The sequence below is a fragment of the Penaeus chinensis genome, chromosome 14, assembly GCF_019202785.1.
Source record: "Penaeus chinensis breed Huanghai No. 1 chromosome 14, ASM1920278v2, whole genome shotgun sequence".
Classification (NCBI taxonomy): Eukaryota; Metazoa; Arthropoda; class Malacostraca; order Decapoda; family Penaeidae; genus Penaeus; species Penaeus chinensis.
In genome coordinates, this window is record NC_061832.1 from 19,561,236 (window position 1) to 19,588,655 (window position 27,420).

General features: G+C 40.9%; 4 protein-coding genes across 4 annotated transcripts in view; all 4 read right to left on the reverse strand.

Annotated features, from left to right (window-relative positions):
* LOC125032099 (DNA polymerase zeta catalytic subunit-like) overlaps nucleotides 1-5,444 on the reverse strand; it is a 29,133-nt gene extending 23,689 nt beyond the window's left edge. Inside the window, exon 1 of the mRNA XM_047623089.1 lies at nucleotides 1-5,444. Coding sequence (XP_047479045.1) covers nucleotides 1-5,296 — 5,296 coding nt within the window. The 5' untranslated portion in view covers nucleotides 5,297-5,444.
* LOC125032383 (dentin sialophosphoprotein-like) lies at nucleotides 5,345-10,733 on the reverse strand. Its single transcript, XM_047623479.1, has 2 exons — nucleotides 5,553-10,733; nucleotides 5,345-5,416 (listed from the first exon to the last, which is right to left on the reverse strand). The coding sequence occupies exons 1-2, from the start codon at nucleotides 10,731-10,733 to the stop codon at nucleotides 5,345-5,347; spliced, it is 5,253 nt and encodes a 1,750-aa protein (XP_047479435.1).
* LOC125032095 lies at nucleotides 10,722-23,022 on the reverse strand. Its single transcript, XM_047623087.1, has 3 exons — nucleotides 13,442-23,022; nucleotides 12,906-12,984; nucleotides 10,722-11,215 (listed from the first exon to the last, which is right to left on the reverse strand). The coding sequence occupies exons 1-3, from the start codon at nucleotides 22,992-22,994 to the stop codon at nucleotides 10,855-10,857; spliced, it is 9,993 nt and encodes a 3,330-aa protein (XP_047479043.1). The 5' UTR covers nucleotides 22,995-23,022; the 3' UTR covers nucleotides 10,722-10,854.
* LOC125032385 (mucin-5AC-like) lies at nucleotides 23,023-27,420 on the reverse strand. The gene has a single exon (XM_047623481.1). It carries the CDS (start codon nucleotides 27,418-27,420, stop codon nucleotides 23,023-23,025), a length of 4,398 nt encoding a protein of 1,465 aa, XP_047479437.1.

The window sequence follows — 27,420 nt, forward strand, 5'->3', positions numbered from 1 at the left end:
CTTGAAGATCGTCCCCTTTCTTCATTCCAGGACCTGATGTTCCACTGGTAGTAGGAAGGGTTGATCCTTTTAGCTGATGTTGTTGCTTTGGTGGCATATTTGCATCTGTAGACTCCTGTATTTCCTCTGGAACCAATTCAAGACTACCAAACTTATCCCTCTTTTGACTTCCTTCCCGGTCTAGCCTCTGAACACCTAGGTCTGTGTCTGACATTCCTTCAAAAGAAACTCGTCTCCTCTTGGGTTCACCTGCAACTGTTGTGAGTGGCGCATCATTTTCCCATGAAACTCTGCGTTTTGTGTTCCTCTGGCCTGATATTGCTGATGGAGTTTTTTCCACTGCAGCACTCTCTCCTGATGTTTTGGTCTCTCCTATAGGTGTGAGTTGCAGCGACTTAAGGCCTGAGAACTTCTGTGACTGGGGTGTGCTGGTGCTAAATATAACATTTTCTACACACTTTTTGGACAGACCTTTTGTCTTCTCACCTGATGATTCACTTTGTGTTGCTTCTTTTGTTCCTTTATCTGATGAAGAACTACCTACATTATCCTCTGACTTCTTCTGCTTATCTTTTGAAGATGATGATGGATCATCACCACCATCATTTTCATCATCATCACTTTCATCACCTTTCCCCTCATTGATTGTCTTAATGATTTTCCTTGCTTTCACCCACTTTGTAACATCTGCTGGTGATGGTGGAGCTCTCAGGGGTGTTAGTATTGCAGACTTAGCACTCCCTTGAGTCTTTATCATATATGGATTGTGAACAACTTGCTCTGACACTTCTGAATTCAAGGTATTCAAAAGCAACCGCCAATTATACAGCCCATCCTCTTGAAAACGGCCCTCAAAGTCATTTAAATCTGATGTCACTGTTGTCTGCAGTTTAAGAACTTTGCCTCCAATTTCCAAACTTTTTGGTGGTACATCAGTTGGATTGCTACAAAAAGCAGTTGGATGGACTACTTCAGGAATATCATAATTTCCTAGGGTGCTTACAATATGTTCATAGGTTGGTGGTGGTGGAACATACACTAGTACTTTTGAACCTCCTGAAGCTGCACCAGGCCCCGGCACTTTTGTCTTTAGCTTTCTAGCCCCATTCTTCTTTGATGATCCACTGCCAGACTGGTCCTGGTCTTTACTTTTCTTCCCTGAGTTTGCATCTGTATTTCCCTGGCTATTGTCACCTCCCTCCTGCTCACGATAAAACCCTGGGATAATTTTGTCAATGCTGTGAGTGACTACTAATTGCTGGTCAGACTGTGGATTCACTGTTTTTTTGTTAGTGTCCTCGGATGTTGAAGCACCAGCTCCATAAGGTATAACTTTGGCTGGGAGCGGGACATATTCCTCTTCTTGCAGTAAATGTGTAGACTTCTCAGAGATATCACTTGGAATGTATTCTGGTGTTGGTTTATCAAGCCCAACTGGGAGGGGACTGTATTCATCCTCTTCAATTATGTTATTGGTTGGTAAAGTTAATGCCTGAGGAACGTACTTGGCCCGTCTTTTTTCGCTTGAGAGTGCTTTTGGTACATACTGATCATCATCTCCTTTCTTACCTTTACTTTGAGAACTTGCAGATGTTCGGTTGCTGTTCTTCATATCTTGCTCTCCTTTTGATTTTGTGTTCTCTGACAGCACAACATTCTGGTTTAATTTTGAAGGATCTTTTTTGGATGAAGAGTCAGACTCTGATAAAGGAACAGCTGCACTAACTTTGGTTTTGTGTTTTTCTGATTTTACTGAGTCTTTGGATTTCATTTCTTCCTCTGGTTTGGCTGTTGCAACTCCTGATGGTTTTTCTCCTGTACTCATGGTTTCTTTTGATGAAGGACTTAACAATTTTTTAGATGATTTTATCTCCAAAGATGTCTGAGAACTTGAACTCTCTTTTGCCGCAGAGGTTTGGTTAGATTCCTTGGATGTCTTAGCATCTTTATTGGACTTTTTTAACTGATCTGAGCCTGTTCTTTTAGATGATTTGGAATCTTTGTCTGATGTTGGTAACTCTCTAGGGGCAGTTTCACTTGAATCCATCTGATGTTTTGTTGGCTTGGATGGATCTTTTGACACCATCTTTGCTGATTTTGCATCCTCTGATTTCATTTGCTCTTTGGTGTTTGGAGATGCATTTTCTCCCTTATACACCCCTTTAGATTTTGGTTCACTGTCTGGTCTTCTGGAATCTTTTGAAGATTTTGAGCTGGAATCTGATTTTGATGGGGCTTTTGAATGCTTTGAATGAGACGTTTTTGACACATCCTTTGAGGCCTTTGGATCAGAAGCCTTTGACATCTTTCCATCTTCAGACTTTATATTACTTTTTGTGGACTTTAAATTACAATCAGAATTCGACAAACTTCTGGATTTTGAGTCGGAGTGAGATGTTGAGGTCTCCTTCACATATTTAGAATTACGTTCATCTTTTGATGGCTTTTTTGAAGTCTGTGAGGATTCATCTGACCTTGTGGCTTTCTTCGATGGTTCACGCCTTGAATCTGATTTTCTCTTTGAGGAGCTGTGTCTTGATTCATGTTCTGACCTGGAACTCCCTTTGGATGATCTGGAATCTTTCTCTGACTTCGATCTTGAGTCTTTTGATGATTTGGAAGTTATTTCTCGTTCTTTTGAAGTACTGTCTGATTTTGACTTTGATTTCAATTTTGAATCATGTTCCAATTTTGATGTAGGTTTGGATTTTGAATCTTTTTCTGATTTTGATGTTGTCTTAGATTTTGGATCTTCATCTACCTTCGAAATAGTTTTCAGTGCTTTCAGAACCTGTTCTAAATCTGAATTCCCTTTGGTCTTCAGGTCCTCCGTATCTGAGCTCTTCTTCGAAGAAGATTTTGAGTCAGACATTTTTGATTCCCCCTTTGAGGTCTTGGAACTATCATCACCTTTTGATGTTCTAGTAGGCTGTGAATCGCATCCTGGCTTTGACTTTGAATCGTGCTTTGGTGCCACCAATCCTCCGTTGTCGCTTCGCTTCTCAGCCGTGGTCTTTGAGGCATTCTCAGAACTTTTCTTGGAGGATGAACTCTTTGACACAGACATGGGTTTGTACTCAGGCTTCGGGAGAGCTTTTGAGATAGGTTTTGGCTCGTACTCAGTCTTTGCACTATCTGTGTTAATTGGTTTTGGAGTGTATTCTGGTTTGTTGACAACTGCTGATATTGGCTGTGGTTCATACTCAGTCTCTGAAACTGGTTTTGATGTTGACTTGGGCTCGTAAGCTGGTTTCAATGAACTTTTCTGCGAAGATTTTGGGTCATATTCTTCAACTGTATTAATTTTGCTTAATGATTTTGGTTCATACTCTCCTCCTCCTCCTCCTACTTCTGGCAGACTGTCTGTACTATTCAGTGTTCCACGTTTATTTTGGAAGCCAGCACTAGGCTCATATTCCTCATCTTCTTCCTCACCATCACAGAAGGATGAAGATAGATTGCCAAAAAGATCTGTTAAAGTTTTTCTTAATTTGGGTTTTGATTTCCTTTGCTGATCAGAGGCTACTGATGTCTGGTCCCCATCATTCCCAGCTGGAGTTTCTTCACAAAACAAATCATTTAGAGTCTTCTGAAGCTTCTTATTCTTGTCAGCAAATAGGTCAGCCCCCTTCAGTTTCTTAGAAACAGATGCAGACTCATCTTGTGTATCTACTGATTCCTGATGATCTCCTTTCACATTTAAAATTTTATCTTTTGCCTTGTTCTTCTCCTCCTCCCCACTCACACTTTCTTTCCTATCTGGTTCTTCTGATACAAATCTACTCTCTTTTTCCATCTGATCCCACCGGCTCCTCTTTTTGGGAGTGGTTGCACAACTTTGAACTGGCACTGGCTGAACTTTCTCCCCCTTCTCCACCTTGATAACAACATCCCAGCGGCTCACATGTTTCTTGCCGAGGTCTACTTTACTGGCGTTCCTTGTGATGAGCAAAATTTTCCCTTCTAAACATTCTATGTTCATTTCTCCTGGGCTTTCATCAACTGTTTTTGTTTTTTCTTTATTGGACATCATTTCTACTGTATCTTTTGGGGAAATATTTGCAATTTGTGCTTCATTATTCTTATGGCCTTGTAACACAGTCTGATTATTTTTCTCAGGACTTGAATCATTTTCACCACTTTCCCTGCTAGCATTTGCTGTGGCAGCTTCAGCTTGTTCCTTATTATCAACTGTTTTAAGACTATGGTGTTGAACTTTGCCTTCATTTGTTTTGGTAGTTTTCTTTTCTTTATCTTCAGATGTTTTGAAACTTTCATTTTCTTTAACCTCTGATGTTTTGGTACTTTGTTTTTCTTTAATCTCAGATGTTTTGGTATTTGGCCTTTCTCTAACTTCTGATGTTTTAGTACTTTGCTTTTCCTTAACTTCTGATGTTTTCGTACTTTGCTTTTCTTTAACTTCTGATGGTTTGGTATTTTGCTTTTCTTTAACTTCTGATGTTTTGGTACTTGGCCTTTCCTTAATTTCTGATGTTTTGGTAATATGTTGATTTTTGCCTTCAGGTGTCTTTAGTCTATGTTGCTGAATTTTGCTTTCAGATATCTTAGCACTCTGCTTCTGTTCTTTGCCATCAGATGTTTTGACACTTTGCTGTTGGATTTTGTCTTCAGATGTATTAGCACTACACTGCTGCTCTTTGTTTTCAAGGGATGTGGCACTTTGCTGTTGAATTTTGCTTTCAGTTGCTTTGACACAATGCTTCTGAACCTTGCCATCAGATGTTTTGTTGCTGTGCTGCTGAATTTTGTTTTCAGTTGTTTTGGTACTATCCTGTTCTTTGCCATGCTGCTTTGCTTTGGCTTCCAATGTTTTAACACTGTGTTCTTTGTCATCAACTAGGACCACATTCTTACTGTTTTCTGAATCAACTGTTTCACTACTTCTTTCTTTATTTGAGCTTGATGATGCCTGCTTGTTTTCTTTTTGTAAAGGAGCCTTTGAGCTTGTTTTATCTTTCTCTCTGCATTCTTGATTAGTAATTTTGTTGATTTTCTTCACTTTCACCAAAGAATCTTTTTTCACCTTGTGAATTACTTTTTTCTTCTTTTTAACAACTTCAACTCGTGTTTCTCCAAATATCTTAGCTAATTCTAGATCAAATGAAGTTTTACGCTCATCTCTAATTAACCGTTTTTTAGGTGTACCGCCTTGATGACTGGCTAGTGTTTTTTCTTTCAGCTGGTGGAGAGGGAGTGTTCTTTTTATCAGCTGATGGAGAAGGATTTTCTTCTTTTTCCTTCTGAAGCTTGTCCTCCTTTTTCTTCGATTTTGCATTCTCTTTATCCGAACCAGTTAATTTTCCTTGCTCTGGTGCAACTTTCCCTACTTGATCATCAAAAGAGACCGATTTGTATTTTTCCCTTGGTGGAGTCGATTTTTCAGATGGCTTTCTGCCTGTGTCAGGCTTTGGCAGAACTCTTTCTTTATCAGGAGATTTATCTTTTTGTTTCAAATCACCTGTTTTATGTATATCAGGATTGTTGACAGTCTTCCTATCATCCTTCTCTCTCAGCGTATCACCCAACTTTACCTTAGGACTTGTTTCCCCTGCCTTTGGTGAATCTGTTCCCGAGCATGTAGCCTCATCTTGTTGCTGGGCAGTTACTGTATTATTGCTAGTATCTTTGTCAGTGTTCCCACTAGACGGTAAGTCTTTCTTAGAATTATTACTTTTACTTTCCAACTGACAAGCTAGTAAGTCAAGTTGTTGATATGTTGGACCACTTGCTGAATCTTCTGAAGTGTGAATGGAGTCTTCAGGTTCTTTCTTTAACGATGTCAATATACTCTCTACAGCACCATCCATACTCTGATCTGTGCATGACTTTTCCCCCAATAAAGAACTTGGCAAAGCTTTGTTGGTTAAACTCTTGCTATTCATTTTTGCATCCTTTTCCATTCCATCTTTTCCATTATTGCTATCTCTTTTTTGACTTGCCTCCGATTTTCTTTCATTGTTTTTAACATCACTCTTGTGTTTCTTAGGCAGTTTAGGTTCTTGTTCCTTGACCTGTTGAGCATCATCACTGCATGCCTTGCTCATGTCTAAAGATGTTTCAGAATGTGTTTCTCCAGGTGTTTGTGAATCACTTCTTGAAGAGGTCTTACTTTTTGTGTTATTATCATCTTTGTGCTTCTCAGATAAGCTATCTTTAGCTGGAATATCTGCCTTAACTTTTTCTTTTCTTGAGTCTTTTCCTCTGGTCGCACTTTTACTTCCCCTACTTCTACTTTTATTTCCATGACTGCTTGTAGTAGTACTTCTATGAGAGGCTTCCTTTTTCTTCCTGCTGGACTCGTGTGATTTTGATTTCTTGGTCCCTGATGATTCTCTGCTGGAAGACTTTGAATGTTTTAGGTCTGCTTCTGGGGTGACATTTCTGGAAGCAGAGGTACTATTGGTGGAATTTTTAGCAACAGCTGCTGTCAACTTCTTAGCTTCTATATTTTCCTGCACTTCTTTACTCTTCCCCTTTTCTGGTGAGGTTTCATTAATTCCTTGACATGACAGTTCTGAATCTTTCTTTGTGGTCTCACCTACTGTCTTTGTGGATTTGATTTTGTTGTCAATTTGATCATCCTCTAATAATTTCTGGTTACTTTCTGCTGAACTGATATCAGAGGGTGATATACTAGCATTGGGGCAACTGGACACATCAGCTGGGGATCTACTATCAATATTACTACCAGTCAAATCTTCTTCCACATTCTGCTCATCAGGATCAGGAATCTTAACAAATGATCTTGAAATTGACACTCTCAGTGATAAAGATTTTGGATCTTCACTTTCTTCTCTATCTTTGCTAACCGATCTTAATTCATCTAACTCAGAAACATCTTGTGAATTGCTCTCAGTGGATGGTATTGTAGTATCTTTAGGCAAGTTACAAGTATCTTCATTATTCACATTCTTCTGAGTGTCATCTTTAACCAACTGACTATCCAAATCTTCTGATGTACAAACTGAAACTAGACTTTCTCCTTCACTTTGAGATTTCTTGGGTGACGTGTGTAATGTTTCCTCTTTTGATAACTGAGAAGAGTCCTTAGTTGGTACTTGAGTGGAGTCTGTTGCTGATACTGTCGACTCCTCTGCTGGTAACTGAGTGGACTCTTTTGGTATTTGAGGAGACACTTTTGCTAATTCCTGAGGAGAATCGATAGATGGTATTAGATTGGAGTCTTTATTTGTTATTTGAGTTTCCTTAGTTGGTTCTTCAAGAGAGTCCTCTGCTGATACTTGAGGCTTCTTCACTGCCACTTCAGCAGTTTCCTTTGTGGATATATGAGAGACTGTAGTTGTTACTTCAGCCAAGTTCTTTGCTGATTTCTGGGACTCCATAGTTGGTGCTTCAGTAGAATCCTTAGCTGATATTTCAGAAGACTCCTCTGCTGATATTTCAGGGGAATCTTTTGTTGGTGGCTGAGTGAATTCCTTTGTTGATACTTCAGACTCCTTTGCTTTTTGAGTGGAGGACATCTTGCTTGGTACTTCAGTGGTGTCATTAGTTATTTCACAAGATGGCTTAGATGATGGTAAGGAGCTGTCTTTGGATATCATCTGACAGGATTCTTCAGCTGCCACCTTGGATGGTGCTTGAGAACAGTCTCTGGTTAGTTCTTGAGAACCGTTCTTTGAAGAAAATTCGCAATCTATGGGCAGCACTTCTTTCAAGTTATCAGTAGAGTTTTCACTGGAATCTTTAGTTACTTTTTCAGGTTCACTGGGGTCCTTCTCACAAACCTGGGGAGACTCCTTAGAGGAATCAGTGGCTGAATTATTACTGGATTTTTCCAATGATGTTTTGCTACACTCCACTGAGGTCATATCAACAGAATTCTCTGATGATGCTCGTCCTGTATCCTTGCATGGAGACATTTTACTGGAATCTTTAGGTAACTTACTTGATTCCTCTAGAGATGTTAGAGAGGAACTGTCATGAGTTTGACTTTTATTAGAAGAAATTTCTTTGTCTGAAGCTTCACTAGACTTTTCTGAGCCCTCTTTTTCTGATTTCATGGCTGGTACTGACAAGGAAGTCACATGGGCAATTTCATCTCTTTCATTCAGAACTGGTGCAGAGACACCTGGCAAAGAAACACTACTCATGTCTGTCTCTGGGGGTTTCTGTGGGCTGTCTGCTGACACTTGAATACTACCTTTCACTACTACATCCTGTTGTGAAGTTGTGCTAGAATCCAATGTAGCTTCCCTGCAATCATTCAGATGGCCTTCTCCAGCCACTCTAGCAACTTCAGAAACACTGGCAACTTCAGAAACACTGGCAACTTCAGCAACTACCTCCGAGTTCTCCACTGAGGCTTCATTGCCATCCTGCTCTGAGGTCTGTCTGGAGTGCTTTGCAAGAACTTCACCAGAATTCACTGCTGGTACTTCATTGGAATTCTTGATTTCCTTGTCATTTTTCTTCCTATTATTGTCACCCTGTGGAACTTCACTGGAATCTACTGATGGAATCTTATTGGTATTATCTAATGAAACATCACTGAAGCCTGCTGATGGTAACTCACTGGGTGTCAGTGATACAACTTCACTAGAGTCTACAGCTGGAATGTCACTCTTAGTGTCATTAGTATCTTTTAGGATATCTCCAGACTCCTCTGGTAAAATGCCTTCCTTTGAGTCTGTTCCTGCAACTTCACCTGAGGCAGTCACTGGAACTTCCTGGGTTTCCTCTGATGGAATGTAAGTAGAATCTTTCACTGGATTTTCAGTTGATTTTTTAAAAGAATCATCTGCTGACATTATGTTGGATTTATTTACTGGAACTTCACAGGTGTTCTTTCCTGAAACTTCACTGGAGTCCATTGATAAAACTTCAGTGGACTCCTTTCTAGAAGTTTCAATGGTGTCCTTGGATGAAACAATATTGCAGTCCTTTGATGAAACATCACTGGAGTCCTTCACTGAAACTTCACTTATGTCCCGTGACAAAATTTCAGTGGAATCTTTTCCAGAAACCTTATTGGAGTCCTTTGACGAAATATCACTAGAGTTCTTTGATGAAGCTTCACTGGAGTCCTTTGATGAAGCATCACTAGAGTTCTTTGATGAAGCTTCACTGGAGTCCTTTGACGAAATATCACTAGAGTTCTTTGATGAAGCTTCACTGGAGTCCTTTGATGAAGCATCACTGGAGTCCTTTGATGAAGCTTCACTGTAGTCCTTTGATGAAGCATCACTGGAGTCCTTTGATGAAGCTTCACTGGAGTCCTTTGCTGAAACATCACTGGAGTCCTTTGATGAAGCTTCACTGGAGTCCTTTGATGAAGCTTCACTGGAGTCCTTTGATGAAGCATCACTGGAGTCCTTTGATGAAGCATCACTGGAGTCCTTTGCTGAAACATCACTGGAGTCCTTTAATGAAGCTTCACTGGAGTCCTTTGATGAAGCTCTACCAGAGTCCTTTGCTGAAACATCACTGGAGTCCTTTGATGAAGCATCACTGGAGTCCTTTGATGAAGCATCACTGGAGTCCTTTGATGAAGCTTCACTGGAGACCTTTGCTGAAACATCACTGGAGTCCTTTGACGAAGCTCTACCAGAGTCCTTTGATGAAGCATCACTGGAGTCCTTTGCTGAAACATCACTGGAGTCCTTTGACGAAGCTCTACCAGAGTCCTTTGATGAAGCATCACTGGAGTCCCTTGATGAAGCTTCACTGGAGTCCTTTGCTGAAACATCACTGGAGTCCTTTGATGAAGCTCTACCAGAGTCCTTTGATGAAGCATCACTGGAGTCCTTTGCTGAAACATCACTGGAGTCCTTTGATGAAGCTTCACTGGAGTCATTTGCTGAAACATCACTGGAGTCCTTTACTGAAGCTTCACTGGAGTCCTTTGATGAAGCTCTACTAGAGTCCTTTGATGAAACATCACTGGAGTCCTTTGATAAAGCTTCACTGAAGTCCTTTGATGAAGCTTCACTGGAGTCCTTTGATGAAGCTCTACCAGAGTCATTTGATGAAAAATCACTGGAGTCCTTCACTGAAACTTTTTGAGAGACCTTCTCTGAAACTTCACTAGAGTCCTTCACTGAACTTTCACTAGAGTCGTCTACTGAAACTTCTTGAGAGTCCTTTAATGAAACTTCACTGGAGTCCTTTACTGAAATTTTGTGAGAGGCCTTTCCTGAAACTTCACTGGAGTTCTTCAAAGAAACATCAGTGGAGTCTTTCCCTGAAAATTCATTGGAGTCCTTTGATGAAACTCCACCAGAGGTCTCGACCAAAATTTCAATGGATTCTTCCACCGAGTCCTTCACAACTGATACATTGGTATCCTTTGCTAAGGTGTCACAGGGTTGCAGCAGCCCTCGGTCTTTGTTGGTGTCCTTTTCACTTGCTTCAGCAGAGTTCTTTTGTTTTATTTCATCACTATTTCCCAATGAAAGGTCCCTTGTTGGATTGATACATGACTCCTCTTCACCTCTGGTTGACTTCACCAGTACATCATTAGTGGTATCCTTTGATGGTACCTCAGTTGGAGGAGTCTTACTGGGGTCCTTTGCTGGACTTTCATCAACTTTATCCGAGTCTTTCTCAGGAACTTTATCTGAGTCTTTCTCGGGAACTTTATCTGAGTCTTTCTCAGGAACTTTATCTGAGTCTTTCTCAGGAACTTTATCTGAGTCTTTCTTGGGAACTTTATCCGAGTCTTTCTCGGGAACATCGCTAGAATTGCCTATCATGCCTGAGGAAATCTGTGAATGTTTACCTAAATCCTTCGGAGAAGTTGTGCACGAATCTTTGTTCAGCTCATTGATGGCTGATAAGCTATGGGTTACTTTAACTCTCTCACTTGGTGGGGAATCAGATAAAATTTCTATACCATGTAACATTTCCAATTCTTCTCCTCGGTGAGTTTTCCTTATCATCTAATGCTTTAATAACTTTTTCCTGCTCTTCTACTACTACACTACTTATTGACTGACTCGCACAGTCTTCACCACTAACACTGCTACCTTCGTCCCTGCTGCAAACTTGTTGATTGTCATCGAGTCTTTGCTCTTTGGATATTGCACATTCTTTCTCTTTTGCACTACTCTTCTTCTCAAAAATGATTTCCACATTTTCGTCACCACTTGGGCCCCTTTCTTCCATCTCGCTGTACGAGGGTATGTGAAGATTGAATGACGAATCAGATCGTTCTCTTCTCACAGGGCTTTCAAAGCTGGAAAAGAATAACTTGATGTATTTTATCGCACTATGAAACATCCATTTCAACATACTGTGCACTATGCAGTCTTGTATTGGTGTCACACATACATATTTTTTATTGGTGTGTGTGTGTGTGTGTGTTGGGGGGGGGGGGGGGGGGAATTGGTGTGGGTGTGGGTGTGGGTGTGTGGGTGGTGTGGGTGTGGGTGTGGGTGTGGGTGTGGGTGTGGGTGTGGGTGTGGGTGTGGGTGTGGGTTTGGGTGTGGGTATGGGGGGGGGTGCATGTGTAATTATTGGATGACTAAAGATTCTCTATCAAGATATTTCTTGAGTAGTTTTTGTCATACCTATAGAATTGTAATACACTTACTCATTCACTTACTCAATATCACAAATTCACTCACTCACTATTACACACTTACTATCAAAATATCACTCAATCTCACACTCACTATCACACTCACTCACTATCACTCATTCATTCTTACTCACTCACTTTCATTCACTTTTACTCTCATTCACTCACCCTTATTCTCACTCATTCATATGCTCACTCATTCACTCTCACATTCTCACTCACTCTCACTCCCTTTCACTCACTCATTCTCACTCACTACTCACTCTCACTCACTCTTACACTTACTCAATCACTTACTATCTCTTTCACTCATTCTCACTCTCACTCACTCAACTCTCTCCCTCACATACTTACTCATTCACTTACTTTCACCCACACACACTTTCATTCACTCTCATTCTCGCTCAATCACACTCACTAGCTCACACTCACTCACTCTCAATCACTCAATTGTCTCAATCACTTACTCTCACTCACTCCCTATCACACTCACTCAATCTCACACACTCACTCACACATTCTAACTAACTCACTATCATTCAATCTCACTTAATCTCACTCACTCACACACTCTCTTATTTACTCACTAGCTCACTCTCACTCACTATCACACTCACTCATTCACTCTCTCATTCTCACTCACTCTCACTCACTATCACACTCACTTTCCCACTCACTCACTTTTACTCTCATGCATTCACTCATTCTCATTCAGGCTCACTTTCTCATTCACTTACTCTCATTCACTCATTCAATCTCAATCTCACTCTAACTCTCACTCACTCACTCATTCTCACGTAATCTCACTCAATCTAATTCATTCACTTATTCATGCATTCTCATTTAATTTCACTCAATCTCACTCACTCATTCTCACCTAATCTCAGTCTCACTCCCTCACACTCTTTCACTTTCACTCTCATTTAATCACTTATTCTCTCACTCACCAACTTACTTACTCTCTCTCTCTCTCTCTCTCTCTCTCTCTCACTCTTACTCTCACTGACTTACTTTCACTCACTCACTTTCACTTACTCATTTTCACTCACTTTCTCACTCTCACTAACCCTCTCACTCATTCACTTATATTCACCCTCTTACTCTCACTCATTCACCCCTCACTCACACACTCATTCTCACTCTTACTCCCACTCATTCATTCTCACTCTTACTCTAACTCACTCACTTACTCACTCAATCACTCTCACTCACTCTTACTCTCATTTACTCTCACTCACTCACTCACTCACTCACTCTCACTTATTCCTCTCACTATCCACATATACATAAAATTTTTATGCAAATTAATCAATAACTAACAGTGTTACACCTGTCCAAGTCATACCTTCCAGGCTGTAGTGTTACAATTGCTGGATATAACTGCTGTCTTGAAAGGTTCCTTCTGATGTTTGAGTCTGAGCGCCCTGGTGAATATAATAAGAGTTAAAAATGCTTATAATAATCAAACATCATTTATGAATTTATGGATCTGTAAGAATAATAAACATTAGTTTAAAACAAGGTCGAGCTTTTTTTTTTTGTTTTTATAGCATTCCTATGTATGATTACAGCTTTACCACATCCATGTATTCTTCTATAGTTAGAACCCTAATATCAAATAAAACATACATGATGATTCTTTAGAACTACATAATTTCAAATGGCTTTGTTATAGCTTTCTTTCGAATAGTAAATAGAAACAAGCACTTTCAGAATAACACTATTGAAATCAAAATAAAAATCAAATCAAATCTGACTTCCTTTCACTTTTCATTCAATTTACTTTACTTCAGCTTTACCATTACTGCAAAAGATCCTGCTATCAAAAACCAAGGCAATAGACTTATAGAAAAAAAGGTAAACCAACGTTGTGAAACATACCTGGAGAGCTTGGTTGAGGCGGAGATATCTCATCCCTCTCCCTTCGTTCTGGTGTGAGGAAGGCCATATTCCACATGGAGTCATGATACTCTGAGTCATGATCGTTGATACCGTCACTGTACTGCACCGACTTCAGAAGAACATTTCTCACAGGACTGTTACTGTTGCTCCCCGAATCATTTCCATTGCCACCTTCATCACCACCTGTGCCACTTCCTCCATGGCTGTTTTCTCCATCATTAGTGTTAGTACATCCATTGTCACTGGAGTTCTCTTTTCCATGACTAGTGTTTTCAGATACAATGTCAGATGTTGCTGCACTTGAGAGAGCTGGTGTATCTTGACGCATTATCTTACTACTTTCAGCATTCAAGCTTCCATCTGCTTCTTTTAATGAATCTTCCACAGCCAACTGTTCAGATTTCTCTTGTTCTTTACTTGTGGATGGCTTGAGGATGGATGCCATAGGCTGTTCAGATGATACAATAATTTCATCTTGATCTGATGTTTCCTTTCTTTCTACCTCTTTCTTGAATTCTAAATTACTTTCCACATTATTCTTAATAGCAGTTTCATTTGTGCTAGATTCTGTCTCTTTTCTCGCTTGGTCTCCTGATGCCTCAGTCAAAAGTTTTCTTGTACAATTCCGCTCTTGTTGGGGTGGACTCCTTAGTACAGTACGTGGTGAGGGACCATCTAACCTTCTTAAAGTTTCTTCTATGTCGTCATCCAAATTTCGTTCACTATGTGCTGCTGGTGCTAGTTTGTCCTGACTTCCCCCTTGTGTAGAACTATCTTTATGATCAGCATTCTCAGAATCACAATTTTCATCTAGTCTCTTGTCTGTATCTTGATTGTGTTCTTGTGCCTCTCCTTGTGATCTTTCAGCTATTATTTTGCTAACAGGTAATTTAATATTCTTATCTGAATTAGCTGTTTCTCTACTATTCAGTCTTTTAGCTCCGCTTGTTATACTTTCACTGATTTCTTCAGTACTTGCTGTTTTCTTAGGCACATTTTCTTTGGGATTTTCTGTAAGCTGACTTCCATCCAACTCGACACTTGGTGTTGACTTTGTATCTTTCACATTACTTTCATCAACTTTTGGACTAACATCATCAGAATTCCTAGTTTCCTGACCATCAGCTTGGTCTTCATTTTTGCTCTGGGGTGATTTTGTCAAAACTGGTTGTTGGGGTGAATGGACATCTTGGCTTTTCTCCTCTTCTTCAGCATCATCTAACATAATTCTGGAACTGCTTCTCTTTAACATTGCTTGGAAAGTTGAACTGTTAAAGATCAGATTTTTGGCTGTCTTCTTGTTCACATCTGGATCACTGAATCCATCATCATCATCTGTACTAATTTGCCTATGCTTTCTTAGATTCCTCAAATGCTTCCGTGGTCCAAGCCTTGATGCATGCCTTTTGCCTGATGTAAAACCAGTATCATTCTCATCCTGGGAATCAGTAGAGGAATTAATAACTGCTAAGGTCTTTATTCTGGTGCGTTTTGGACGCGAGATTCCTCTACCACGGCCTCTACCACGGCGATGAGGTACATGAAGTGGCTGCCTGCGTAGTCTGCTGCTTTGCCTCAAGGTCATCCTTGTTTCTGGTTCCTTTTGCTGAACCTCTTCCATAGCCTCCTGATCTTTGCTTTTTGAGCTATCACTTCTTACACTTGAGCTCTCAATATCTGAGTTCAAGCTTTCTTCCAGGTTGCTCGAGTTGCTGTCATCAGTATGAAGACTTACAGTTTTAATGTAACTTAACTGCTCCTGTGCCCCACTATTTTTACTGGAAACACATTTTTCTTCACTCCCCAAAACTGGATTTTCTTTAACATTTTCACTGTGTGGACTTTCAGTTTCACAAAATGAACTATGTACTGATGGCAAGACATCATCATCTTCCACAGTCTTATCTCCAGTGTTATCCTTACCATCTTTATCACTGTTCAATTTTTCTTTGGGTTCAGATTCATTGATTGGAGCTTCAGAAGACCCATTCTCATCTTGTGGTTCGGTGTCCTGAACAAACATCAGTTCTTCAGTACTTGAATCCAAGCTACTACTGTCTTTACTTTTTGAATATTGAGATCTTCTCTCTTTTAAAATCATACTTAATTTGGCCTCCATTGGAACTGTACCTTCTGATCTGATATTTCTTTCACTTCTTCGTGGTTTCTTCACTAGTGAACTTTCTGGGGGACTAGCTAGAATTCTCTTTTTTACATTTTCTCGGACTCCAAATTTATCAGGCAATGCTTTACAATCTTTCTCAGTATCTTCCTGTGTCGGCTTAACCACCTGTGTTGATAAAAGTCTTTGGGCTCTTCTTGTAAATTTTTTAGGTGTACTAACATTTGCTTCTGGAGAAGAGCTTGATGTTCTTTCAAGAGTTCCTATCACTTTGGGAGAAAGCTTTTGCAAAAGAACTTTGGGCGGAGTTTTAAGCTTCCTATCCCTGACCATTAAAGTGTGAACTGACAAATCTATAGGGCCAGGAAACATGCAATTTGTATCCTTAGAAAATAGCTCAGGTGACGAACTCATCTGGTGATCAGAATCTTCACAAGGTAAGTGATCGTATACTTCAGAAGCTAATGACTGCTTTTCAACACTGTCAGAGGAGCTCTTTTTTTTATCAATGACATCTTGTAGTGTTGTTGGTGTTTCACTTCTAACAGAACTGTTGCTTTTATCTCCTAACAATAAAGCTTCAAGATCTTCATCATTCATCGCTCTTGCATCTGGTGTTTCAATCCTCTCAGAGCTTTTATTTGGAGAACCCAAGATAGCAGCCAACTCCAATTCCACAGAGTCCACTCTCACAGACCGACCAGGATGAGGTGTCCCTGTAGGTGTACCATGCTGAATGGGGGTAGGAACTGGAGATGTATCTTTAACTAGTGATGATTGTACTGCTGATGATTGTTTCTCATGTTTACTTTTGTCACCCTCCTCTGACAGATTCTGTGGCATGCATGATTTGGGTGTCTGAGGTAATGAAAATACTTCTTTTCCTACTGAACTATATACTACTGTGGATTGTGAAGGTTTTGGTGAAGATGATGACTGAGTTGTAGTTTGCAGAGATGTCTGTATTACTGAATTTTGTGTTGGGGATGTTTCTGCTACTGAAACAGAACTGGGTGGAGTTGGAATATTCTGCAAAATTTCTGTTTGTTGTGTAATGTCTTTTCGTTTATTTTCATCTCTACTGTTCTGTGTTTCCTTAGGTTGTTTTCCAAGATCATATTCCCTCTTGTCATGCTGTGTGTTTACTTCTGGAGACTCAGCTTTTTCCATATTTGTCTGTGGTGTTTGATCTTGTTGCAATGTGTGTTTCTTGATGGTATTAGAGGAATCAGCAACAAGATTGCCAACTGCTACACCTTCCGATGACACAGGTGCATCAAGTATGCGCAACTGATCTTCCAGCTCCATTGCTTGGGCATCAGTAATTTTATCTTTCTCATTACTAGGTCTAGAGCCTTCACTGGCAAGATCAAGTTTGTGAACTGTTTCTTCAATATTATCTGGTGGAATTGGAGGCTTAATTTTAATTTTGCAAGGTGTCTGTATCACTGGAGATACTTTAGCAATACCAATCATCTCATCAGCATTTTCAGATTCTGTGACACCTCCATCAGTAGTTGCTCCGTCATTATTATCAGTTGTAATGTCTGTGTCATATGAGGCACTCTGATCTATATCTGAGGGTTCATCCTCACTCCTATCTTTTATAATTATTTCTTCATTCTGTTCCCAATGTGAATTGCAACGTTTAAGTCTCAGCACTGGAGTTGCTGGAATCACAAATCCATCCTCTGTTTGTTTTAACCTTTTTAGTGAACCCTTTTGTTTATCACTGGCCTCAAGCGATGATGAAAAGCCAGACACAGCTGACTTCTTGATGATAAGTGTTGGAAGTCCTCTTTTGCTTGAGCCTGAATCCTTCTCTTTTGTAAGTGACTGTTTAATGATACTTGAGTGAGATGCAGAAGCTGAAGCATCTTTGTGTGATGTAAGTTCACTTTTCTCAGAGGTGCTTGCTTGAATATCTCTGGAATTAGGTACTTGGTCATCACAGCAAGATGTACTGGTACTTCCTGTATCTTTACCATCTTTTTCTTTGCTATTATTGTTCTCCTCCTCAACTCTGCTAGATGAGGTACTACTAATAGTAGACTTAGAGGGTACAGCTGGCTGAAGTTGAGCTTTCGGAATACTACGTTTTTTGATCCTGAGAATAAGTTGCTCCTGGCGTGGCTTTTTCCGCAAGCGAATCTTCAAACCTCCACGAGGTGTTGATCCAGGACCTGAATATGTTACTCTGTGTTCTGGGGTATAAATTGGATATGGCATTGAAATATAGGAAGGAGTCATATAACCTGGGGTATGGCAGGGTGTACAAGATGGGGTTCTTAAGTAACTGAAATTTGGATCTCTTACTGGAGTTCTTATGGCATTCTGCACAATTTTCCTTGCTCTCTTATACATGGGGTTGCTCGTCTTGCCCCAGCTCTTTAGCCTCTGAGCAACAGGAACATCTTCATCACTGACGTCTTCTTCAAATTCATAAACATTCTTACTGCCTGCCTTACCCAGTCCTCCAGTCTCCTCAGAACAGTCGATACCAAGAGGATCGTGAGGGTCACAGTGGAGTGGGAAAGCCTCTGGTGACTCCTTGCCATCGAGGTTACTCAGCTGACGATCTACAGTCATGGAAGAGCTTACATTTTCAATACTTGCTAGATTTTGATCATTTCTCTTTCTCTTTCTTGGCGGCTTCTTGAAAGTGCTATCTGCAGTCCTCTTTCCTCCTGCTGTACGTCTGATGGTGATCTTCAATTTTGATTCTTTATTGCCTACTACAGTAAGCTGGGGAGATGGTGTATCTAATGGTTGAGATTCACCTGCAAGTTCAGTTGTTTTGCCAGGCATTTCACCAGCTTCTAAGGTTTCAATGGTATTACTGTCTTTTTCCAAGTTATCATTAGGAAGAGATTCATTGGGAAATTGAGCAGCCAACCTCCTTTGTGTTTGCATTCTTCCCTTCTTTGTTGGAGTAGGATTATCTGTATCATCTGAGAGGTGTACATTATCATGTAATTCATTGAGATTTATTGTTGTTAAACTATCTTTGGCGGAACCAGAGCCCAAGATGGACGAATTTAAATTTTCCTTTGTAGAGACATTTTCAGCAAGAAATGGTGTAACAGCTGGTGTTGTAGGTACATCAGGCAATGTTTGTAGTCTTTGATGTTCTTGTTCCTTATTTATCTTTTTTGGCCTTCCCCGACGTCTTTTTACAGGCTGACCTGCACTTCCAGGTGACTGCATTACATTTGATATATTAGGGGATGGCTGAACACTTCCTGAAAGCTGGTCATTCATATTTGTAAATTGAGGCACAGGCGGAAGAACCTTAGCGGATGGAGTTAGTGCATCAGCATCAAAGAATTCTGCATATGAGACATTTGCACATGCACGCCTACCTCTCAAACGAGTTGGAGGAGCTGGTTCTGGTTTTGAAAAAACAATTCCTGAATTATCTTTTTTATTAGATAACCCCTGCGTTCTATTTTCCTTCACTACAGAATTTTTCTGTGTATTTGTTTCATCTATGGGAGTTGCAGGAGTTTCTGGCTGTGTAACTCTGGTGTACTGACTCTTCTTGGGTGGTAAAGGTTTGCACTTTTTGGGTGGTCTTCCTCGTGGCTTCCTGTAAACAACTGGGTTATCTGGTGTTGTGGATGTTACTTCTGAGCTACTGTCTGGGGTGCTAGTTTCAACCACCTTTTGAATCAGTTCTTCACTAAAAGCTTTCAGTGCTCCCTTTGTTGGTGTCCTTTTGATGGGCGTTTTCAATTTCAAAACTAACTTTGGTCTCTCGACTTCAGTATCAGCAGGAACTATCACAGAAGCACTTACACTCTGGTCACTTGAAACTATATTCTGCTCATGAACTGGGGTACTTCCTCCGATTTCTTTCCCTGTGAGGGATTCACTGCTTGGTGGATCATCAGACACCTCTCTAGCTGATAAATTGCTCTGGGAGACCAAGCTTGACTTAGAAACATCAACAGGTAAAGTGATACTGTCAGGTTTCTGAGAGGAATCTAAAGCAGGTGACCTTGGTGCTGGAATATCAGGTTCTGTCACTAATTTTGGATCTTGATGGCTTACTGATCCTGATTTCTCAACTTCGCTCTCTACCTCTTGAACTTCATTGCAACACTCTGATAAGGAAACAAGTTCACTTCTCATTTCTGTTGATGGAACTCTGATATCTACAGTTGGCTCCTCAACAACTGCTTTACATGAAACAGCTGGCCCATCAGCTGAGATCTGACTGTTACTACCCTCACTGCAAGTAGCAACTGTTGGTACGGATTTCTCTTCAGCTGTTGTCAATTCCTTAGATGCTTGTGGCATTTCATCTTCTGTATTCTCACCATCTGAGGATCTTGGGAGGGAGCATGGAGGCGGAGAGTTTACAGAGAAACGTGATGTATCACTTGCTTGGCTAGATGAGCTACTCCGCCTCGTAATAATTCTACATCCAGCCATATTACGAACAGAATCAGCATCACTATCATCATGCTCCTGTAGTAGGTTAGTTTTTAAGGCATGGAAAGAAGACTCAAAGCCTTTTAACCGGTCCACTGATGATTTTCCCACCTGAGTTAAGTCAACTTCTTTTGCTGCCTTGCTACTGTCTTGTTTCTGAGAATCTTCATCCAAGTCTTCCAAAATGAACTGCTCTCTTGATGTCTCAACAATACCTTGTAGGATAGACAGTGTTTCACTGATGTTATCTGAATGAAGGCTTTTCTGGATGATTGGATTATTTTCAGTTTCCTGAGGAGTTTTTGAATTTTCATCAGATACAGTCACAACATCAACTTCTGTGGATGCATTGTCATCCTCAAACTTTGAAGAAATGCTCTTCTTGAATCCTCTACTGAATTGGCGGTCTGTTTCCTGATCTTGGTGGATACTCCGTAAATCTCGCAACTGAGTCTCTGATAAACTTACTTCAAAATTTGGTTCTTTGAAACAATGTGTACTTTCCTTTCCTGGTGCCTCCTGCTCTTCCTTTGAAGTGGAGGGAACATCTTCCATAATTTGGTCAGCAACAGATGTACCAACACATGATGCATCTTCTCCACCAATTATGCTGACAGGAGTGCTAGCCTCAGTTCGTGGGTGATCTACCGAACCTCTGTTAACTCTCTTTAAGAATTTTCCCAGTTTCCCTGCTTGTTCATGACGAGCATCATCATGCAAATCTCCTGTTGTTGGGTGCAACTGTCTCATAGATGCACTACATTCATCATCTTGGGATGTTAATGAGCCACCACCTGTGCTTACATTTGCTGTCCCTTCAAGGCTATTTACTGTTTCAATGATATTACTAACAGCATTACTAGCACTACAACTTAAAGATCCTCCCCCAGTGTTTCCAATAACAGAGTTACTACTATTTCCTGACATAATGGTATTTGGGAAAAGACCTCCTGAGAGTGCACTTCCTGCATGAGAACTTTTCAAAATGGATTCTGACACAGATCGAGGTAACCCATACACACCAGTGTGTGATGTTGTTTCAAGAAGATTTGAACTATTCTGATGAACTACTGGGCTAGTGAGGGGTACCTTTGCTTTTCCATCAGTAAGAAGTTTTTGGGACGTGAGGTGGTGTTGTAAGGACTTTCCTAACCCCTCTAATTTTGACCCTTCAGAACCAATTGAGCTTGCAGGCAATAGTTCTGGTGCTTCATCCACAACATTGATAGGACTATCATCTGGTGAAACTTCCTGACTTGGCTTGGTTTCCTTCACACAGTCTGGTTTTACTGCAGTTTCATTACTGTGTGGTCTGTGCCCCTCTGGTAAACTGCAGGGCTGTTGATACATCTGAGATGGATAATTAGGTGGTATGAGAGATCCTTGTGCAAAGCCCCCACGAAAGAGATAAGAGTTAATTCCAGGTCGATATAAGGGAGCAAGATTTTGGGGTGCTTTCAGCTGTGCTGCAATTTCACTTGACATACCAGGCCACCGTAAGGGAATCAAAGCAGGGTCCATCTGAAAAGGCGACTCTCTCAATTCTGAGCTAGAACCATACCTCCAAAACGGATGACCTTGGTCTTCTTTTCCCATATTCTGTGATGTTAAGTCCTCTTTTGACCCTATGTGTGGCCTGTTTGGTGGCTGTTGTGGTGGATACACCCCAGCACGATGCCCATGGCCACCTGGGCTGAGTAGAGGGGGTGGGGCTGCCTTTGATGTTGTTAATATTGAGCCTCTCATAAATGGCCTTTCCTTATACATCTGAATGGCTCTACCTCCCAATTCTGGTCTCATTTTCAGAGCATGAGGATGGTACCTTGGGTGAGGTAATAAAGGTGTGATCCCAGGAACACTGGGTGGAGCCATAGACTGCACACTTTCTTCAGGTGGTTTAATATCATTCTCTTTACATGAGGCAGGACTCGGAGTCAGTCGTACCAGTGACACAACTTGGGCTTGAGAAGTAAATGTTCCTTGACATTGAATTTCTGAGTCTTTATTATCCTCAGAAACTATCTGGACACTTCTCTTTCGTATGGGAACAAAACGTTTATCACGTACAGAAATCTCTTGTACAGGAAGAGGTACAGGTGCAGGTACATAGCTTAATGGAGTTTGCTGGGCCTCTCGAGGTGTTACTTCAGTACCACTTTGAACACTAGACCTATTGATTAAGTCATCATGGAGTAGGGTAGAGATGGGGTTTCCACCACTATTAACTTTCTGAATAACAAGAGACAGAGGGGAAGTCTGCTGAGTTTGAGGGTCTGAGAATGGAGAAGATGATGGGATTTTGAAGGAGTTTACACTGGGTGTGCTTTCTCTTGACCAATCTGACCTGCTCTTTGAACTAGATGAAGATGCAGGAGATCCTCTGATCAATCGAATATGTCCATATGGAGTTGCTGGCAACCGATCATCAAGATCAGTACCGGACGGGTGGCTAGGAAGTGTTTGAGGTAACTCAACAGAACCAAGAGAATCAACAGATCTTGTGTCATGCTCCACCACTGGACTAGGACCTGGTGCACCAACTGGGTGTCCTATAGGGACTTGTCTATTCTGGGTGAGGATAACAGGTTGTGGAACTGCCTGATTCATTTTCAGGAAAGAAGGTTCAAGAAGAGCTCCTGGTCGTGGGACCAGACCTGCATAACTACAAGTGCTGGATGACTGGTACGCTTCAAACCTGTTTGGCTGTGGATTTGGCTGAGAAACTGGAGCAGACTCATGATGTGGAAGCCGACCTAAACTACTCTGATCGTGCTTTTGACTGGGATCTGTGGATTTGGGTTGTTCTTCATGTGCTACTCCTTCAACTGTTGCAGAATTCTGAGTTGATGATATTAATTGCTTCTTAAAATGAGTTTGAAATGGACGTGACAAATGGTGGGATGGGGACTCTGCAGATATACTGGGTGGCCTCTGGCTTCCCTCTCCCATAATCTGTACTGCATTTGGATACATATGGCTGCTGTATGGTGCTGAAAACCCTTCACCCTGAGGCAGAATCAAGCTCTGTTTGTGCTATTATAGGTTTAGGAGTTGGAGCAGTTCCAACCAATCTAGCCTGAAGTTCTGGAAAAGATGGATCATGTTGAAACTGGTGAGATCCACTGATTGATATGTAGCGAGATCCAGAATCAACTGGTGCTACAGATTTGTTTGCCAATGAGGAATCCAGTGACAAAGTATTCATTATACCTCCATGGTGAATTCTTGTTGTTATAATGCTAGCTTCAGATGATGCCCCAGATGCAGAGGGCATTATACTTGTAATAGGAACACTACTCACTCTTGGTACTGAAGAAACAACTGCATTATCTAGTACCACCACTGATGCACTGGGAGACGATCCTGGTGGTATGCTCATTACAGGTAAGATTTTCCTACTTTCAGAGAGAGGCCTGGCAACATCATAAGGTGATGTCAGAGCATTAGGTAAATTAGTAATAATAGTATCAGGTGCTCCTGCTGGTACCTTTGAATTCAGATTTTGTAATTTATGTGTTGTAAGTGGCACAGGAACAACTTTGCTTGGATTATCAGCTGATGAGAACAGCGGCATTAAAGAGCCTCCCCTAGAACTAGGCCTGACTCCATCTGAAGATGACTCAGATGTGGCTGGCAGCAGTAGAGAGGTTGTTGAGGACATGGGAGTTATGCTTGCTGCTGAATATGTTATTTCCCCTAATGAAGTAACTGATGAAACACTTGGAGAAGTAGCTGTGGACATGGTGGTAAGTAAAGCTGAGGATGCTGCTGTTAAGACAGTACTCGGTGATGTGGTTTGTGGAGATGACACCTGTGCAACAGCAGAATTTGATGTCAGTAATACAGGTGTCACAGGTCTTGTCAGTGAAACTGGAGTTAAAATTCTTGCAATTGCAGCGGGTGTTTGTGCCCTCGCACTAGGCATCTGGACAAAATTCTGTGTTGTGGACATACCCACATCTGATGCTTCAGAACTCTTAGGTTCCACAGCAACTTCTGTATTCAATTCTGGTTGCATATTAGATGTTGCCACTTGTACTGAAGAACTTACTGGTGTTGGAATTCTTCCTGGTGATGGCAACACTGTTACATCATCTACATCACTTCTTAAAGAGAATCCTCCATCTACTGATTCTGTATTTTTCTCAACTGATGACATAAATGGTACTGCTTCAGGTGCTGTTAATGATTCAGCTGCTTTTGGAGATACTAACTTTGTAACAGACTCTGTGACCTCTGTTCCCATAATTTGTCCAGTTGGTGCTGTGGTTACATGAATAGGATAGGTAGATACTAAAGTTTGGTCTGTGGAACCAAGAGGTAATGATTCTGATGATGGAGAAAATTTATCTGCAGACATATTCTTTTCACTTGCTGGTGACTGGTGACTCATATTCATGGCATCTGTCACATTTGCTCCTAATGACACTCCAAATGAGGCATTTTCCTTGGTAAAAAAAGGTGCATTCAAAGCAGATTGTTCCCTTGGCGAAATATGTGGATTTGACATAGGAAGGAAAGTGGAAACTGTTGCTAATTCTGGGCCCTCTAAACCTTTTGAAACACAAGTGTCTTTGTTTGATTCTGGAAGCATGAGGGGTGATGCTTGTGTATATGGTGAAGTTACTGCTGTGTTTGATGAATGTGAAAAAGTTTCTGTTAATTCTAAAGTTGTAGCTGCATATGGTGACGATACATGAGGAGATTGTGACTTTGACAGGGCATTGGCCAAATGCGATGATGTGGGAACACACATGAACTGAGGAGAAGTTGTAATTTGTTTCAGTGGAGATGAAACTGTTACCTGTGCCATTAATGGAGATGAAGTTACTGACACTGTTGGTGAAGCTGTGGTCATCTGCATAATGGGTGAAGTCAAAGAAGTGTGTGTGGTCTGCATAATGGGTGAAGTCAACGAAGTGTGAGTGGTCTGCACAATGGGTGAAATCAGAGAAGTGTGTGTTGCCTGCACAATGGGTGAAGTCAACGAAGTGTGAGTGGTCTGCACAATGGGTGAAGTCAAAGAAGTGTGTGTTGCCTGCACAATGGGTGAAGTCAACGAAGTGTAAGTGGTCTGCACAATGGGTGAAGTCAAAGAAGTGTGTGTTGCCTGCACAATGGGTGAAGTCAACGAAGTATGCGTTACTTGTGAATTAGAAGCCCCATGTGGTAACTCAGTGGAAGAAGTGATATTTGCTACCTGTGGACCTAGAGTGGATTCTGGACCTAAAGTGGTTTGTGTAATTTGAGTGGCTTCTGATGTCTGCATTAAAGTTGCTGAAGCTTGGGATAGCTGCGTGGCTGAGCTTATTTGTGGTAAATGTGAGACTAAAGGTGACTGTGTTAAATGTTGATTGATATTGGTATGCATCAAGAGTGGAGCTGTGGTTGCCTGAGTTAAATGAGAGTGTGGAATCAAAGGTGTTAGTTGTGAAGCAGTGGTCACCTGGGTTAAGAGGGTGCATGTACCTACATCCAATGAGTGTGATGTTGCAGTTGAATAACTGACTTGAGGGAGTTGATTTGTCACGGCTATACTAGAATTCGGGGTTTCCTGCATTAAATTTGATACTGAGGTTACCTGTGCTAAATGCATGTTTGATGTGAAAGGTGATGATGTACCTGTATGTGCTAAATGTACATTTTTTTCTTCCAATTGTGTAGGTACATCTGTAACAGATTTAACATCAGGAATGACATTTGAAAAAACATCTTTTGACTGAGGTTCCATACAAACTGAAATCCCTTCATTGTCATTACCTGATATTTCTTTGTCACAAGCAACCTCACTGTCTTTTGTGCCACTCTGACTTTCATTTTCTTTATTTTCTGCATCACTCTGCATTTCTTGTTCTAAGAAGTGTAAAAGTACAGGAGGCAATTGTGGTGGCTGGGTGCTACATGATGAATCTTTCTGACTGTCATCTGCAGGGAGATCAAGCTGAACTGCACTAGGTGGTACTGGTGTGATATTGGTCTTATCAAGTGTGAAAAGAGGAACATTCTGCAGATTTGCCTCGCTTTCACCTGTGTCTACTTGTGAGACTTCTGTCGTCTCCTGAAGACGTAAACAGAAATCCTGATTACTAAATTCCTCAGCAATCTCAGCAAACATCTTGTTGGATGGCTTATCTTCTATATCAAGTAGAGTTGATTGGAATGCTTGCTGAACAACATCTAAAGGCTCTTGTATATTTGCATAACAAATTTCATCTGGCTGGACTGATGTCATTCTGGAATCAATGTTTCCTTCTACAGCATGAAGGGGTACTGTGTAAGGCACACCTATGATATTAGCATTTGCACCACTGGAATCCAATGAATTTAACGACGGAATTACCATATCTGACACATTACCAGAAAGTAAAGCTGGACGATTTGGATTCTGTTCGTCCATAATACTAGTCGGGACTGATGTGATAGTCTCATTAGGATGTGTGCTTGTGTCAGACACAACAGCACCTATTACAAGAGGTAAGTTAACTGCAGGAGCAGTCACTTGTGGAATACTAATTTGCACTTGACTTGGCATTAAAATAACTTGTGGCAGGACTTCAGCCTCCTGACTTGTATTTACTGGGAAAGTTCCCTGAGTGAGATTTAGATTTCCCTGTATGTCTTTTACAAGAGTGCCTGCACTTAACTGCTGAACACTTCCACCAGAAAACATTAATGGTGTTTCATGAGGAGTAGCCACTGTCTTGTTCTCTTGATTTAAAGTGTGATCACCCTGAGAATTTTCGCTTAATGGTTGAAGCAATCCAGTTAACCCACTTGATGTATTAATATGAGAGTGTAATGGATTCAAACTGGCTGAAAAATGGGGCTCTGACTCCTTTCTACAAGAGGGTGAGGGTACAACACGAGAAACTCCTCTACCTGAGTCTGATAAAAGTGTTGCTTTTAAGATGCTTACAGTGGTTTTGCCTGTGTCTGACAGCTGAGATGTATTATCAAGTGAAGGAGTATTGTTGCCATAAGGTAGGATTGTTGGCATCTGCATGCCATGACTTGTGACCCCTGAAACCTCTGAACAAGTTGGGAGATTAGACCAAGTTACAGAGGGTGTTTGTGAAATTACAGACTGAGAGTTATTTAAAGCTGATGAAACAGATGTTACAGGCACTTGTTGAAGATACTCAGTTCCACTAGGATTAAGATTTTTTACACTCCCAGACTGAACAGTCATAGCCACTGATGATGATGTGCCTATTGATACTGTCAATGTTTCTGCTGGAGTTGTGACAGTAGAATGTGTTGTAACACAAGACAGATATGCTGGACTGTAATTCAAGGCATCTGAAGCACCTTGTGAATGTGTTGCTGTCTTCGTCAGCATAGTATCATCTAATGATGAAGTTAAGCTTTTCAAAATATTCCCATCTCCTGACAAGGACAT

Excerpts from the sequence above, each read along its gene's own strand:
- LOC125032383 (XM_047623479.1), bottom strand. The coding sequence starts at position 10,733 with ATGATAGGCAATTCTAGCGATGTTCCCGAGAAAGACTCGGATAAAGTT. Across the intron at positions 5,417-5,552 it reads CAGGGGAAACAAGTCCTAAG|GCAGAAAGCCATCTGAAAAA; the intron begins GTAAAGTTGGGT and ends AGCCTGACACAG.
- LOC125032095 (XM_047623087.1), bottom strand. The coding sequence starts at position 22,994 with ATGTATCCAAATGCAGTACAGATTATGGGAGAGGGAAGCCAGAGGCCA. Across the intron at positions 12,985-13,441 it reads GCCTCAACCAAGCTCTCCAG|GGCGCTCAGACTCAAACATC; the intron begins GTATGTTTCACA and ends TATATTCACCAG. Across the intron at positions 11,216-12,905 it reads GTAACACTACAGCCTGGAAG|CTTTGAAAGCCCTGTGAGAA; the intron begins GTATGACTTGGA and ends ATTCTTTTCCAG.
- LOC125032385 (XM_047623481.1), bottom strand. The coding sequence starts at position 27,420 with ATGTCCTTGTCAGGAGATGGGAATATTTTGAAAAGCTTAACTTCATCA.